The following is a 14,347-nucleotide window of genomic DNA, read 5'->3' as shown; positions in this document are numbered from 1 at the left end:
CGTGTACTGCCAAGACTTGCACAGACATGGCTTCTTAGAGATGCCTGCACCAGTCACACCTTCCTCATGTCCCAGGAGCAGAGTTAATCATACTAGAGCTCTTGCTTGTTCTTTTCCCCCCAGCCCTGAGGGATCATCATTGAGACAAGTACTTGGAGCCAGTGCACTCAAGGGCTCTGAGCAGACATGATGTGGACTGGTGTGAGCAGAAGCAGCAAGGAGCGCTGTTAGAGTTACATCCAGAAACATTCCTCTCAAAGTTTGCCCCAGTTGTTGTCTTGTCTGCAGCATTTACTTTTCTCCTCCTGATTGAAATAATGCCCAGTGACAGCTTAAAATGTGCAGATTCCAGCAGCTTTGTATTGTTCTGTTTCACAGATAAGCATTGAGGACCTCCTGTGTGTCAAGAGTGTCCTAAGTACAGAGGGGCACCCAGGTGGCCCAGGATCCCAGTCTAGGTGCCCAGCCCTTGTGCTGAGCTCTGGCCCCACAAGTGGCCCTCTATCTGCTCGTGCACGGAATCCCACACCTGCTTGCCTGCCCACTTCCAGAAGGAGACATTTCCTACCTCTCCTCTCCCTCTACATTATCTGTTTCCTTTTGCTCATGGATCTCTTGTGTTAGCACAGAAACACACTGTGACCTCTCCCTTTATTAAAAGATTCATTGGTGGCCCCCACAGCCAGTCTCTGCTCCTCTGTGTACACACTGCATTTTCTTTTCTGTTCTCACCTGCATCCAGTGTGAGCAGGCTGCGACCCCATCGCTCCCCCTGCCCTGAGGGCCTTGTCCGGTGTAGGGGTCAGTCCTTAGCCTTCATCTTCTTGCCTTTTCAGCAGGAGTTGACACTGCTGACCACTCTCTTCTCCTGGAAGATCTCTCTTGGCTTCGAGTCCCCATTCTCCCATTCTCTGACTTTTCTGGCTGCTGCTCTCCCCAAGCCTGGGAATGTTGCAGGGTCTCAGGCTCAGTCCTTCCAGCCCCTCACTCTCTCATAAACACCCAGGCCTCGGGTGATCTTCCCCAGTCTCTAGGATTTAAAATCTGCCGTATGCTGACCACTGTCTAGCTTCTGTCCTTAGACTAAACCTCTGCCCTGGAGGCCAGACATGTTGGTCTGACTCCACGTACATCTTCCCTGGGATGCCTCTGGGCATCTCAGACTGAAACAGCCAACAAGGAACTGATGTGCACCTCTTCCTGCTTTTCCTGTGGTCTGTCCTGTCTTTAGAGACAGTACTTCTGTCCTTCAGTGGCTCAGGCCAAACCCCTTGGAGGCATTCATGACCCCTGTGTTTCTTTCACACCCTGGTTTCCTGGAAAGTCTGTTGGCTCTGTTTTCAGTGTGTCCAGAGTTTTATGGTTTCTTACCAGCCCCGTGGCATGTACCCTGTTCCACGCCACCAAAGAGGCTTTTTAAACAGGTGATTTAACTCTTCTGCTCCAAATCTCCAGTGGACTCTTACCTGACCATGGCCTGTGGTGGTTTAAGTGACAGGGCTTTCCCACCCCTCTGACTATCTCATCTGTGCCCACTCCACCCCAGACACTTTGGCCTCCTTGCTAATCCTTGGACTCACCAGGAATGTGCTGCCTCAGGGCCTTTGTTCTTGCTGCTGCCCAGCACCTGGATCGCCTACCCCCCAACCCCTACTCCGCCCCATGTCCTTGTGATTCCCTCTTCACTTTCTCCAGATGGCATTACATTAGAAGCCTTTTTGTGAATTCCCTGAATAGAGAGTGGTCCACCATTTCCTTTCTCTTTCTCCCTTTCCTGCCATATTTTCCTCCCCAGACTTAGTCATGAGCTACTATGTGTTTTGAGGACAAGGACTTTGTGCAGCCCTGTATCCCAATGACTGAAATAGCACCTCATGTGGCCAGTGCTTGGCAAGTGGGGTCTATTACTCCCTTTTTTACTGGTAAAGAGAGTAAATCATGAGAGGTTCGGCATCCTGCCTGAGCTTCCTGAGCTCTGAGGGGTGATATTTGTATGTAGGTCATGATCCCAGGACGGGAGTTCTTAGCACCCCCAGAATACAGTCCAGTGGGATGGACAGATGAGCGAAGGAAAATTGACAATGTGCCATGGTTGGCACAGTGTTAAGCATGGTCACATGAGAGCACACTAAGGGTACGAGTCTTGGAGGGAAAAGTTTGGGGGAGGACCGAGAGGGCTTCCTGGAGGAGGCAGAGTCCCAGCTGTGTTCTCATTTGCCCAAGCATGGGAACTAACCCTGGGGCTTCCAGTGGCATCTGTGCCAGCGAAATCCAGGAAACATGCAGCCTGTTGAAGTAGTTTCACTTTCTCCAAACGTGACAAACAAAGACAAAGAAATGGTAGAATGTGGTGCTGAAACTTCAAACCCCACAGGGCGTGGTGCCTGGAGGCTGTTTGCTGGACATCAGTGGGAGGACAGCTGAGAAGCAGAGCTCAGCGCCATCACGTTTGGCAGTGGCTTAGTAAACAGGAGTGTAAGCACAGGCCCCATTACGCATTGAGGGTGCTGGGTGGCCAGATGATGCAGGACAGTCTCAGGTTAAAGGTTTTCTAGATGGTCACTGAGAGGAGGACACAGTGAAAAATATTCTCAGAGAGCCCTGGAGTGTCCCCAAGAATGCACATTTGGCTCCAGGGGCCCTGCCAAGTGTAGTCCTGGGAGCCCACTTGGCCTCAGGCCTCTGATAAATATCCCCCGCCCCCGGTTCCCAGTGAGCAGCGAGATGAACAGCAGACTTTTTGTTCCTCTTTAATTTTCAGGCAAAGCCAAATGCCCAGCACAAAGCCCTGCTCCCCTGCTCCTCCCCCACCCCTTCGCTTAGGGATATCACATTTTGGGGTGCGTCATTTTCTCTTTGGGGTGGCTTAACAAGATGAGCCGATAGGGTGCCCAGGCTGCCCGGAGTTACGTAACCCATTGTGCTTCCAGGGCAGCTCGCAATCTTAGGATTTGCCCCAACAGGCAAACCGACAAAGCTGCTGAGGAAGGCGCAGGCGGGTGGCTGTGCCGAGGTCCTGCCCCATCTGGGTTCTCATGGAGAATCCCTTTTCTCTCTGACTTGCCTTTGGAGTCGATTTGTGTACATGGCCTTGGTACTTCAGTTCGGGCAGCCTGTCAGGGCCCAGCCTCTGCCAGGACTCTGCCAAGGCAGGCTCGTTCAGACAAACTCATGTGGTAAGTTTTCCGCTGTTTGTTTTGTTTGTGGTGTGGCCGGAAAGCAGAAGAGACCACAGGAGAACTGGTGTCTCTCCTGCTCTGTTCTGCTTGGCAGGTCGCCCTTGGCCATGTGGTGGGGAAATTGCAATATTGAATCATTGAAGGGCAGAGCCGAGGGTCCTTAGGGCCTGCTCCCACCTCGTCCCCTCATCCCAGCTCAGTGGGGGCAGCACCGGGGGGGCCGTGAGGAGCAGCTGGGACTGGGCCTCTCAGACTTCCACCACCTTCCCTTTTGGGGTGCTTTGCAGCAGCTAAATGGGGAGGGTCTCCAAGCCCCCCTCTGGCCTCTCCAGCTCTTCAGTTTGTCCTAATCCTGTGTCTTCATCCTGGTTCTCAGCACCTAACCTGGCATTTGGGTCAGCGAGGACTTTTTTGAAAGGTGAAGAACAGAGTTAATGTCTCCCTTCTTCTTCCTCTCTTTCCTGCCTTTACTTTTTTTTTTTTTTTTTCATTCCTTTTATTAAATGTGCTTGGCCCCGTACTTCTGATCCACACCTCAGTGCTGGAGAGCTTGCAAATCAGTTCTGCTCTGGCTTGTCTCCCCTGCTGCAGGGCTGATCAGAGTCCGACGGTGGATGAGCGTCTGGTGTCTGTCCTGTGTTGTACGTGTTGTTACCAAGAGCTGTCTGGGCCCAAACCCAGTAAACTCCTGAGAGGGAAGCCCCTCTTGGCCTGTTGAAGTGGTTCAGTGTTCAGGACATATGAGTTTGGACAAGAGTTTGGGCTGTGACTGTATGTTGGGGGGCTATGTAAAGCTTCTTCAGGAGTGTTCCATGATTCTGTTCAACCAGTAGCTACTGGAGGCTAGCCTTTTGTGGGGCTCCAGCATGAGAACTGGCTCTGGCCCAGGGCACTGGAGGCGGGCGAAGGTGTAGACGGCCAGCGGTGGCCCTACAAGAATTGCTCCCACTCTGCTTTGGGAGCAGCCCTGCAGGGGCATCCTCCCCATCACAGGGCCTCCGTTTAGGATTTGTTCCTTTTCTATCACTAGCCTAAGCTATCGGACTTGATGGCTTATCCTCTGAAAACATGCTCAAAGAAAATATTATGGATGTCTTTTATGAATTAAGTTTGATGTCTTGCTTATCAGTTCTTGTCTAGTATAAAATTCCTCATATGTTTTCTATTGAAAAGTTATAACTTCAATGGTGCTTGGCTGAATGAAACAGAAAAGAATGGAGAGTGAAATATCCCTTCTTTCATGGGGTGAGAAAATGTGAACTAGAATCTAGGGAATCACACATGTTTTCTAAACTCATAACTTGGAAAGATTCTTTGCTGCTTCTTTGTAAAATCTGCTCGGTTTAACAGTTGGTTTTCACACATGGAATGCAGGAGGAGGGCCTCATATGCTGATTTCTAGAGCTAACATTTAATCTTCAGCAAAACACGCAAACATTCACATCTGTCTTTTAAATGTGCCATGTGAATGATTGTGGAGGCCCCCAACTGATCCTCCTAACCCCCCCTCAGTCCCTCATCATTAGAGGGACACAGGGTCTTTGACATACATTATAAAATTTAGGTAAAATATATTCAAAAATAGTAAATTGTATTTAAAAAATTAAAAAGCAATCTTATTTTAAAGTATTAATCAGGCATGCTTTTTAGAGGCTTCAGAACATTGATCCCATCTGCAAGTAGCATTCCTCATGGCATTCCTTCAGATGCTATGTTTTCCTAGTGGACTTACATTAACTTGATTTGCAGGTGTCAGAGTGAGGGTTGCTTTCTACAGGCTTTGTCAAGGTGCTCTTTTTTCGATGGGACCAGACCAGGGCTCAGGGGTCCTTGCTAGCTAAGGGGCCAGGTGTGGGCCTCTGGCTTCAGGACCTTGGATTCCTCTTTGGCCAGGGTCTGCTGGAGGGGCTTGCCAGGGCCTCAGCAAGAGAGGGTGCAAGATGTGTTGCTGGGCTCAGATGTTCCCCTATCTATGCTTACAGTCATGACTCTGGGAATTGTGGCCCGGAGAAACTTGTCTGTGTTCTCTGAGCCCCAATCTGGTGTGAACATTGACAGATTTGAGCCCCTCACATTGAAACTATCATGAACTGGAACTTTAAAGCTGTAATTAGACCTGGAATAAATCAAATTTCATAAATCATGTATTAGTCAGGGCTCTCCAGAGAAACAGTACTAACAGGATATGCATATAAAAAGTGGTTTATTATGAAGAATTGACTCACAGGATTATGGAGGCTGACAAGTCCCAAGGTCTGCAGTCAGCAAAATGAAGACCCAGGAGAGCCTGTGGTGCAGCTCCAGGCCAAAGACCGACAGCTTGCAATCTAGGGAGAGCCAGTGTTTCAGTTTGAGTCCAAAGGCAGGAAAAAGTTGATGTCAGCTCCAAGGCAGTCAGGTGGGAGGAATTTTCTTACTCTAGGGAGGATGGTTTCTCTGATCTTTTCCAGCCTTCACCAGATTGGATAAGGCCCACCCACTTAAGGAGGGCAGTCTGCTTTACTCTGTCTACTGATCTAAATGTTAATCGCTTCCAAAAATACTCTCACAGAAACACCCAGAATAATGTTTGGCCAAATACCTGGGCATCCTGGGTGGCTCAGTGGATTAAGCATCTGCCTTTGGCTCAGGTCATAATCCCAGGGTCATGGGATTGAGCCCCATATTAGGCTCTCTGCTCAGAGGGAGTCTGCCTCTCCCTCTGCTTGCTGTTTCTCCGTTTGTACTCTCTGTCTCTGTCAAATAAATAAATAAAACTTAAAAAAAACCACCTGGGCATCCCACGACTCGGTCAAGTTGACAGTTAGCCATCACAAATGCTAACACAGGCTGACGGTGAGTAGTTGCTCTGTGCCTGGCAGGCTTCCAAGCACTGCTGTGGAAACCCATTTTGTCCTCAGCACAACCCTGCTGGTGGGGGAGGGGGCACTTATCATCCACACCTTTAAGGAGGTGCAGAGTTGTCCTCTCATGATAGGGGTCCTCGGGGCTTGACCCAGTCATGTAGTTTGCTGAACCTATTTCAATGAACTTCCTCCATTGTGAAATTTTTAAAAAATAATTTGATTTAACTTGGGTTTCAAATTATAAAAATAATACATGCAAATGGTAACACTCAGATTGTACCAAAGCATAGCAATGTAGAATAACAGTTACTCTGCCGTCTATATAGTTTAATGTTTTTTAAAAAAAAATTCTAAGTTTTTTTCCTAAATTTTGGGACCATACCCTCTACCCTGATACGCATTTTTAAAAAGTTGACAGTACTACTTGTGAATGTTTCATTAAGTACATATAATATTGCCTTATTCTTTACAATTGCCTCAGGGCTCCTGGGTGGCTCAGTTGGTTAAGCATCTGCCTTTGGCTTAGGTCATGATCTCAGGGTCCCAGAGTTGAGCCCTGCATTAGGCTTTCTGCTCAGTGTGGAGTCTACTTCTCCTTTCTCTCCACCCCTGCCCCCACTCATGCTATCTCTCAAATAAATAAAATCTTAAAAAACAAAAGCTACAAAATCTCCTATTGCTTATCATTATCATTGTCATTTTTTTAATCCAGCAGTTATCAGGTGTAATGTTCCTTTTATAACATACTTTTTAATTCCACCTTTATAAACTGCAAATGAATAGACCACTAAGCCTTCTAAAGACAATTTTAAAAGAACCAGTGTAATGCCTTACTGTAATGTAAACAAGAAGCTGAACAAACTGCTGTAACCTGGATTTCGGCTGGGACTGCGTGCACATGGCCACCTCAGGGTGCATGACGAGCAGTCAGGTCTGGCCCCTGCAGGTAGAATCACCATGAAGGTGCACCTGCCAAGGTAGCTGACTGTGTGCTGGACAGTTAAGATCCAAGTGAGAGCCACTCTTTGGGGCAGACCCCTTCTGTTTGGAGCCTTAAAATTATTTCCAGGGTTTACACTTTAACAGTGCTCCAAGGAACATTCTTGCATGTGTATCTTTTGGGTCACTTATCTACGTGTGTGTAAGGTAACAGGGAGTGTGCATATAGGATTTAGTCTAATCACGACACTGCCCTCCAGAGAGCCTGTACACATTAAGGGCCTAGCGTGAGTGTGAGGGAGTGGCCGTTTTTTGCCAGCTCTGGGCATTATCAACCCTTTTCATCTCCATTAATCGGATGGTAATTAAAAAGGGTACTTCATTTTATTTTGTATCTTTTTCATTATGAATAAATGCACCTCTTTCCTGTTGTATTTTATTTTCTGCAAACAGCCTGGGTTTTCTTTTGTCTTTGGTCATTTTTTCTAATTGGTTGTTGACCTTTAAGAGGTATAATTGAGTTTCTATTGTGTGTATAGAGGATAGGGCAGTGTGCCAAGTTGAGATTCTTTTACACTTGAGGAAAAATATCTTAAAAATAGTAACAGGAATTACTATTTAACTGCTATTACTATTTATTTGATATTCATAGGAGAAGCAGAGGATGATAAAAGATTGTATAAAGGTGATTTCTGAAGTGGCATTTCCAAGAAGTTTTCTATGGGAAAGCAGTATTTAAGAAGATGTCTATAGGAGTTAGCAGGGTGGGGATGGGGGAAGAGCATTCTCAGCAGTGAAGACAGCATGAGCAAAGGTCCTGTGGTGGGAAGATTATGGATAGCTAGCAATGATAGAGCACTTACTATGTACTAGACATTATTTGAAGTAGAATATCCTTTTATATCCACCTGAATTTAAGTCTCATGTATTACTTATGCACCATACTTCCCCAAACCTCGGCCATTTAGAACAGCAAACATTTATAGTCTCACATATTTCTGTGGGTTGAGAATTTAGGAGTAGCTTAGCTTGGTGGTTCTAGCTCAGGATCTCTCAGGATGATGCCAAAGGCTGCAGGGGATATCACCGTTCCCAGATTTTTGTTTTTAAGATTTTATCTATTTATTCATGAGAGACACACAGAGAGAGGCAGAGACACAGGCAGAGGGAGAAGCAGGCTCCATGTAGGGAGCCCGATGTAGGACTTGATCCTAGGACCCCAAGATCATACCCTGAGCCAAGGGCAGATGCTCAACCACTGAGCCACCCATGTGTCCTGATGTTCCCAGATATTTGAACTACTATGCAATGAATACACTTGGCAGGAGAATTTCTGGAGTTGAAATTTTAGTCTTGATGGATGTTGCCAGAGAGGTCGTATTTTTGTATTGTTCAGATAAAGGGGGTGTTGGCCCCCTGGGCCCCCTCCTGCACCCCAGGTATTAGCAAACGCCTTGCACTTTGCCAATGGAGGTGTGAGAACAAGAGCACAGATGGTCTCAATTTATATTCCTCACTGTACGTAGAGGGAGTTTTTATTTTTATTTTATGTGATCTGAAATAAATGCCTCTTAACAGTTTCTGGTTTTAGCCCATGGAGTAGTTATTTCCATAATTCCATGTAAGAGAATAGTTATTTGTACTTTCCTTTCTTTATTTGCCAATGGTAGAGAAGGCCTAGCTGAGGCGGAAGGCTGCCTCACTGGATGGCCGTGAGGACCAACTGAGTCACTGCACGCGGAGTACTGAGCTGCTGGCACATAGTAAGTGTTCAGTTAGCCAGTTTCTTTGTTGCCTGCAGTCTGTCTATCGTCTATCCTTTGTTTGTTCATCTATGTGCAGTCAGCCGGGAGGAAACCCTGGGCTGCCCGCAGCTGGGTGGGTGAATGGAGGGTAGAGGGGAAGGAAGAACAGCAGGTGGCACAGTTGTTTCACATGTTGCCTTTCCACTCCCGAGTGGTTGGCAGGCCCCTTGCCCATCTTCTGTCTGTCTTGCTGTCTCTGAGATAGGCCCACGGGCCCTCTACGTGTTCTGGGCCTCAGGCTTACTCTGTTCTTTCTTACATCAGCGTGCTCCCATCCCTCTCTCAGAAACGTGCTTATCTTTCACCCACTCATGGCTCTTCGCTCATTTCTTCCTTTCTTTGGCCATCTGGGTTTGTTCTTCCGTTTTGTTCCTTTAACTGCTCTCCTTGTTCAGGGGCCGGCTCTGTGCGGAGTGCCAAGCTGGGCGGGATTTGGCTCCGGCTCTGCAGGGAGTGCCAAGCTGGGTGGGATTTGGCTCTAGTCACTGGGAGGCCTTGCCATGTGGCCTCTGGGAGGGACAGGCCTTGGAGGAGGTGGAATTTATTGGCGTGTCAGGGAGGCGGAATTTGTTTCTCTACCTGTCTAGTGGGAATGGTGGCTTTATTGGGGGGAGCAAGTGACAGATATTTGTGAAATACTTGGAAAAGCCTGAAGCTCTACAGGAAGTCCAGTAGAACCTTCTAGAGTGATGGAAATGTTTCTCAATTAAACTTTTTAGACTTTTAGCATACGATCTCTCTCTCTCTCTTTTTTTAAAATTTTAGTTGATTGTAGAAGTGACTGGTATCTCTGCATCATTTGTAAAAAAATGATTTTAAAGATACTTCCCCATTGTTGAATATTTTTTTTTCATCGTTGAATATTTATCTCAAAAATTTCTTGATGAACTTTGGGCGCCTGGGTGGCTCAGTCAGTTAAGCATCTGCTTTCAGCTCAGGTCATGATCTCGGGGTCCTGGGATCGATTAGGCTCCTTGCTCAGCAGGGAGTCTGCTTCTCCATCTCACTCTGCTCCTCTCTTCTCTCTCCTTCTCTTTCTCTTTCTCAAATAAAGAAAAAATATTAAAAAATTTTTTTACTTATTTAGAGAGGCAGGGAGAACGTGAACAGTGGGAGGGACAGAAGGAGAGAAAGAATCTCAAGCAGACTTTCTACTGAACGTGGAGCCTGATGCTCAGTCTCACGACCCTGAGTCTCACGACCCTGAGATCAGGACCTGAGCTGAAATCAAGAGTCGGACACTTAACTGAGCCACCAGGTGCCTCACAAATAAAAATTCTTTTTTTTTTTTTTAAGATTTTATTTATTTATTCATGAGAGACAGAGAGAGAGAGAGAGGTGCAGAGACATAGGCAGAGAGAAGCAGGCTCCATGCAGGGAGCCTGATGTGGGACTCCATCCGGAGACTCCAGGACCACGCCCTGGGCCAAAGGCAGGCACTAAACCACTGAGCCATCCAGGGATCCCCCACAAATAAAAAAATCTTAAAAAAAATTTCTTGATGAACTCTTGGGGTCCTTGCTAGAAGTCTTTTCTTTCCTACTAATAGATGTTTCTTTTTATTAGATAATGAGGGAATTTTTTGGTGTGTGTGTAGGGAAAGGCCTCTTTTTACTTTGGCTTCTAGGAAGCTCAATTGCCTTGATTGCCTTAGGTTTTCACTGAGTAGCTATTCTGTTAAAACTGTCCTTGCCTACTCCTGTCTCCTTCTATTTAGTAAGATACATAGAGTGCTCTTCTTTTATACTTACTCTAACATAGTTCTCTTGAAACCTTAGTGGACTTACACGGGGTTGAAGAGGAAATAAATGGATGTTGGCCCCCAGTGCTTTCTCAGGGTGCCATGAGCTTGCTCCAGTGAGAAGTCCACCCACCTCCATGTTTTAGCCAGAATAGATGCCGACAGTAGCAGTGTGGCTTCCGGGGGTGTTCTGGGCCTAAAGCATGTTGGCTTTGGGGCAGAGACATCTGGGTGTGTTTTACAGCTACAGTATTTACAGTGTGACCTGGGGCAGGCGGACCTGTTTCTGCATCTCTAAAATGGGGTGACAGTAAGAACCTCAGGGTTGTTGTTGGTACTCAGTGTGGTGATTCCTATTAAGTACTTAGTACAGTGGTGCATGGAAGGTGTTCAGTAAGGTTTAGTGACTCTTTCTATTTAGAGCCTCTGCTTAATTCCCATTTCTATGAAGCTGCCTCAGCCAGCCCGGTTTGCCATGAAATCTGGTGCAATCCTTGCCCATTGTCCTCCTCTGGCAGTTCACTGATTGATTTTGAATTCCAGAGGCAAGGAGCCAGGCTTTGGATCATCCACTGGGGGTGCCCTGTGCCTTATACAAATAGATCACCTTGCATTTGGTGATTTGAGTCTTTACATTCCCTAGATGCCTGTCCTGGGAAACAGACTGAACACACACACATGCTGGTAGCGGTCAGTCTGAGCAGCTCTGGGAAGGGCTCTGATGTTTTAAGCCATAGTCCTGCCAGGAACTGCCTCAGAGCCAGGAACCAGTGGGCATCCTGTTTCCAGAGGACCAGTTCCGAGGACTTACATTTTCAGTTTTGCTTTCTATCTTTTAAATCTTCTCCCCTTCTTTCCTCTCCTCTCTTTGTCCACCCTCCCTCTCTGCCCCTCCCCAGCCCTCCCTCTTCACTCCCCTTCTCCTCTCCTTCCCCTGCTTCCCCAACCATAAGAGAAACTGTTTCTTTTTTTCTTTTAAAAAATATTTATTTATTTTGAGAGAGAGCGTGCATGTGTACTAGTGCATGGGAGGAAGGGCAGAAGGAGAGGGAGAGAGAGGATCTCCGCAAACTCCCCACTGAGCATAGAGCCCAACCTGGACCTCGATCTCACAACCTGAGATCTTGACCTGAGCCAAAATCAAGAGTCGTTGCTTAACCAACTGAGCCATCCAGGTGCCCGTTTTTTTCTTTTTCTAAACATTTTAAAGCAGGGGTGGATCTCGGCAGGCAGACTCTGGAAGCTGTGCCACATTCAACCAGAACCACTTAGGTAAAGACAACAGGTTACAGACTCTGCTGGGTTAATGTTCTTTAGTGCTTTTCTGGCACACAGAGGAGATGAGGTGGCCTGTGGTAAACGAGTCCTTTCTCTTGTCTGGGTAACAGGCATCCTCTTCTGTTACCTGACCCATCCTGGGATAATACAGGAGGCTACCTAATGCTGATTTATGATACGCTGGGGTCTAGCTAGAAGAGGAAGATTAGCAAAGGTGTTTCCCAGACACGCCGCTGAGTGTGCAGGTGAGCGAACAGACAAGAGAAGGAACTGGACCTTAAGCACTGTGTATGCAGTCAGTAGGTCTAGAGAATTCTCAGATGCAGCTAACCAGGAAGGGATCGCTGAGCATTAGGATGTGAGCTCTGGAAGTCTTCAGAGCTGACCCCTGGGAAAGAGAAGGAAGGAGGAAAAGCATGCAAAGAACTGGCCACTCATCCTCTGGGAGACTGGAAGCTGCTGGAAGGTGGTTTTACCCTGAGTTATGGCCCTGCGGAGAGGCTGTTTCAGACCTTACCCGTCCTCTCTCATCCTCCCACCCCTGCCACCCCAGCACTGTGGCAGAATAGGAGATGGGGTGCTGGGCATGGTGGCCCCCCTGAGCATGGGAGTCCTCAGCCTTCTGGGCCTTTCCACCAGCCCCATGGTACTTTGTGATTTCCCCTAGTGCCTCTGGGAGCCCAGGTACAGGGCAGGGTGAGGTGGACACTTGTTGTCCTGCAGAATTGGGTTGGGTCTGCTGTGCACCATGAACGTACCATGGATGGAGGAGGGGTAGTTGAAGCAAAAGGCTGTGGGATTCAAGCCGTAGGGAAGGGCACGATGAAGGCAAAGTGGAGGGGTCACGGGGTAGTGGTCTTGATGTGGTGTAGCAGGGATAAATGAGGGAGCGCTATGAGGGGAGGGGGCTGGAGGGGGTGGTCCTTGTCAGGGAGGGGGCCTCTGAATTTCAGGTTTCAAAGGTGGCCCAGGCGTGGTTGGCAGAGGTGGAGCGTGCAGTACAGGGAAGGAGCTGGGAGGTGCTGACAGCAGCCTGGGTGACCCCCTGAGCATGGTGGGGAAGATGGCTTCAAGCCCCATGCGAAGACTGGAGGGACTGGGAAGTGGAGAGATGAGCGTGAGCACAGGGTGGTGTGAGTCTCAAGTGAGCAAGGGTAAGAGCAAGTGGAAGAAAATGAACCAGTTGTGGCTAGAGGAGCCGGAGAATGCCCACACTAACTCCAGATCAGGTGAACCAGCTCAGGGCAAGACTTGAATGTTCATCTTCTAGAAGTTTTTCAGCCTTCCTGGATCTTGATCTGTCTGATGGAACATGTGTGTGGGCCAAACTGAACTTTCCTAGTGGGAAAGTTCTCTCCCTCTTCCTTCTTGCTTTGTAATGATTGGAAAGATGACGATAAGGCTATAAGCGTAGGGGCATGGCGACCCAGACATTCCTTCTCTTCTCTCGATGGGTTGAAAATGAGAACGGAATTCCTAACATGCTAACTTTCAGCTTATCTGATAAATATCAGTGCATTTCTTTTCCTATATCAAGAAAAACCGTTACACCTGTCAATTCAGATTATCCTAACTGCAGGTGTGAACTCCTTTGCTCAGTGTTATTTCAGGTCCATTTCTCCCTATTGATGTGGGGGTCTGTGGTGAGTAGAAATGGGAAGGCACAGATCTGAGCTTGAGAAAGGGTGTGGAATTCTTCTGATGCCCAGGCTCCTCTTACCTGCCTGGGAGGCTGGGAGTGCCCCGCTTCCCCCCACAGGTGTGCATGCAGCACCCTCTAGTGGATCAGGGAACCACCAGCAAAAGGAGTGGCAGCCTTAAACCCAGAGACCAGAATACCCAGTGTCCTGGGTTCACAGCTTCTGAAAGGGACTGAAGGGAAGAGGAAGTTAATTGTCCAGAGAATCCAACACGTAAGGCAGATAGCTTCAGTTGTGTAGAACAAAACAAGTGTCCGTCCATCCCTCCATGCCTCCTCAGTCTTGTTCCTTCCACCTTTGTTTTAGTGATCCTCATCTGCTGTTTGCTGGAGTTAATTCCAGAAATTGTTTTTGCAAGCGGGAGAGTATTCGAGAGCCAAGTGTGATCATGCCTTTCCTGCTTGGACCGTTAGGAGATTCTTTTTTTAATTTTTTTAAATTTTATTTATTTATGAGAGAGAGAGAGAGAGACAGAGACAGAGAGGCAGAGACACAGGCAGAGGGAGAAGCAGGCTCCATGCAAGGAGCCTGACAGGGTCTCCAGGATCACGCCCTGGGCTGAAGGCAGTGCTAAACAGCTGAGCCACCCGGGCTGCCCAGATTCTTTTTTTAAAAAAGATTTTTTTTATCTATTCATGACAGAGAGAGAAAGAGAGGCAGAGACACAGGCAGAGGGAGAAGCAGGCTCCATGCAGGGAGCCCAATGTGGGACTTGATCCCGGCACTCCAGCATCACGCCCTGGGCCAAAGACAGGCGCCAAACCACTGAGCCACCCAGGGATCCCTGTTAAGAGATTCTGATGGTGGTGTGATTTCAATGATTTATTCTTCTAGCTCTCAGTCATCGTACTTTAGTATT

General features: G+C 47.7%; 1 protein-coding gene across 5 annotated transcripts in view; it reads left to right on the top strand.

The window, feature by feature from the left end:
- TRAK1 (trafficking kinesin protein 1) overlaps positions 1–14,347 on the top strand; it is a 120,789-nt gene that overhangs the window by 590 nt on the left and 105,852 nt on the right. The window contains exon 1 of one of the 5 annotated variants that reach the window (XM_077865634.1): positions 2,976–3,176. The exons of 1 other annotated variant lie outside the window; for it this stretch is intronic. In XM_077865634.1, the coding sequence (XP_077721760.1) occupies positions 3,086–3,176 (91 nt within the window). In that variant the 5' untranslated portion in view covers positions 2,976–3,085. Of the gene's footprint in view, positions 1–2,975; positions 3,177–14,347 lie in introns of those variants that run through there. 3 more of the 5 variants (XM_077865635.1, XM_077865637.1, XM_077865646.1) reach the window with 3 other exon arrangements.

Source organism: Canis aureus, chromosome 22, assembly GCF_053574225.1.
Source record: "Canis aureus isolate CA01 chromosome 22, VMU_Caureus_v.1.0, whole genome shotgun sequence".
Taxonomy (NCBI): Eukaryota; Metazoa; Chordata; class Mammalia; order Carnivora; family Canidae; genus Canis; species Canis aureus.
Note: the sequence above shows the minus strand (reverse complement) of the source record. Positions and strands in the feature narration are given on the sequence as shown.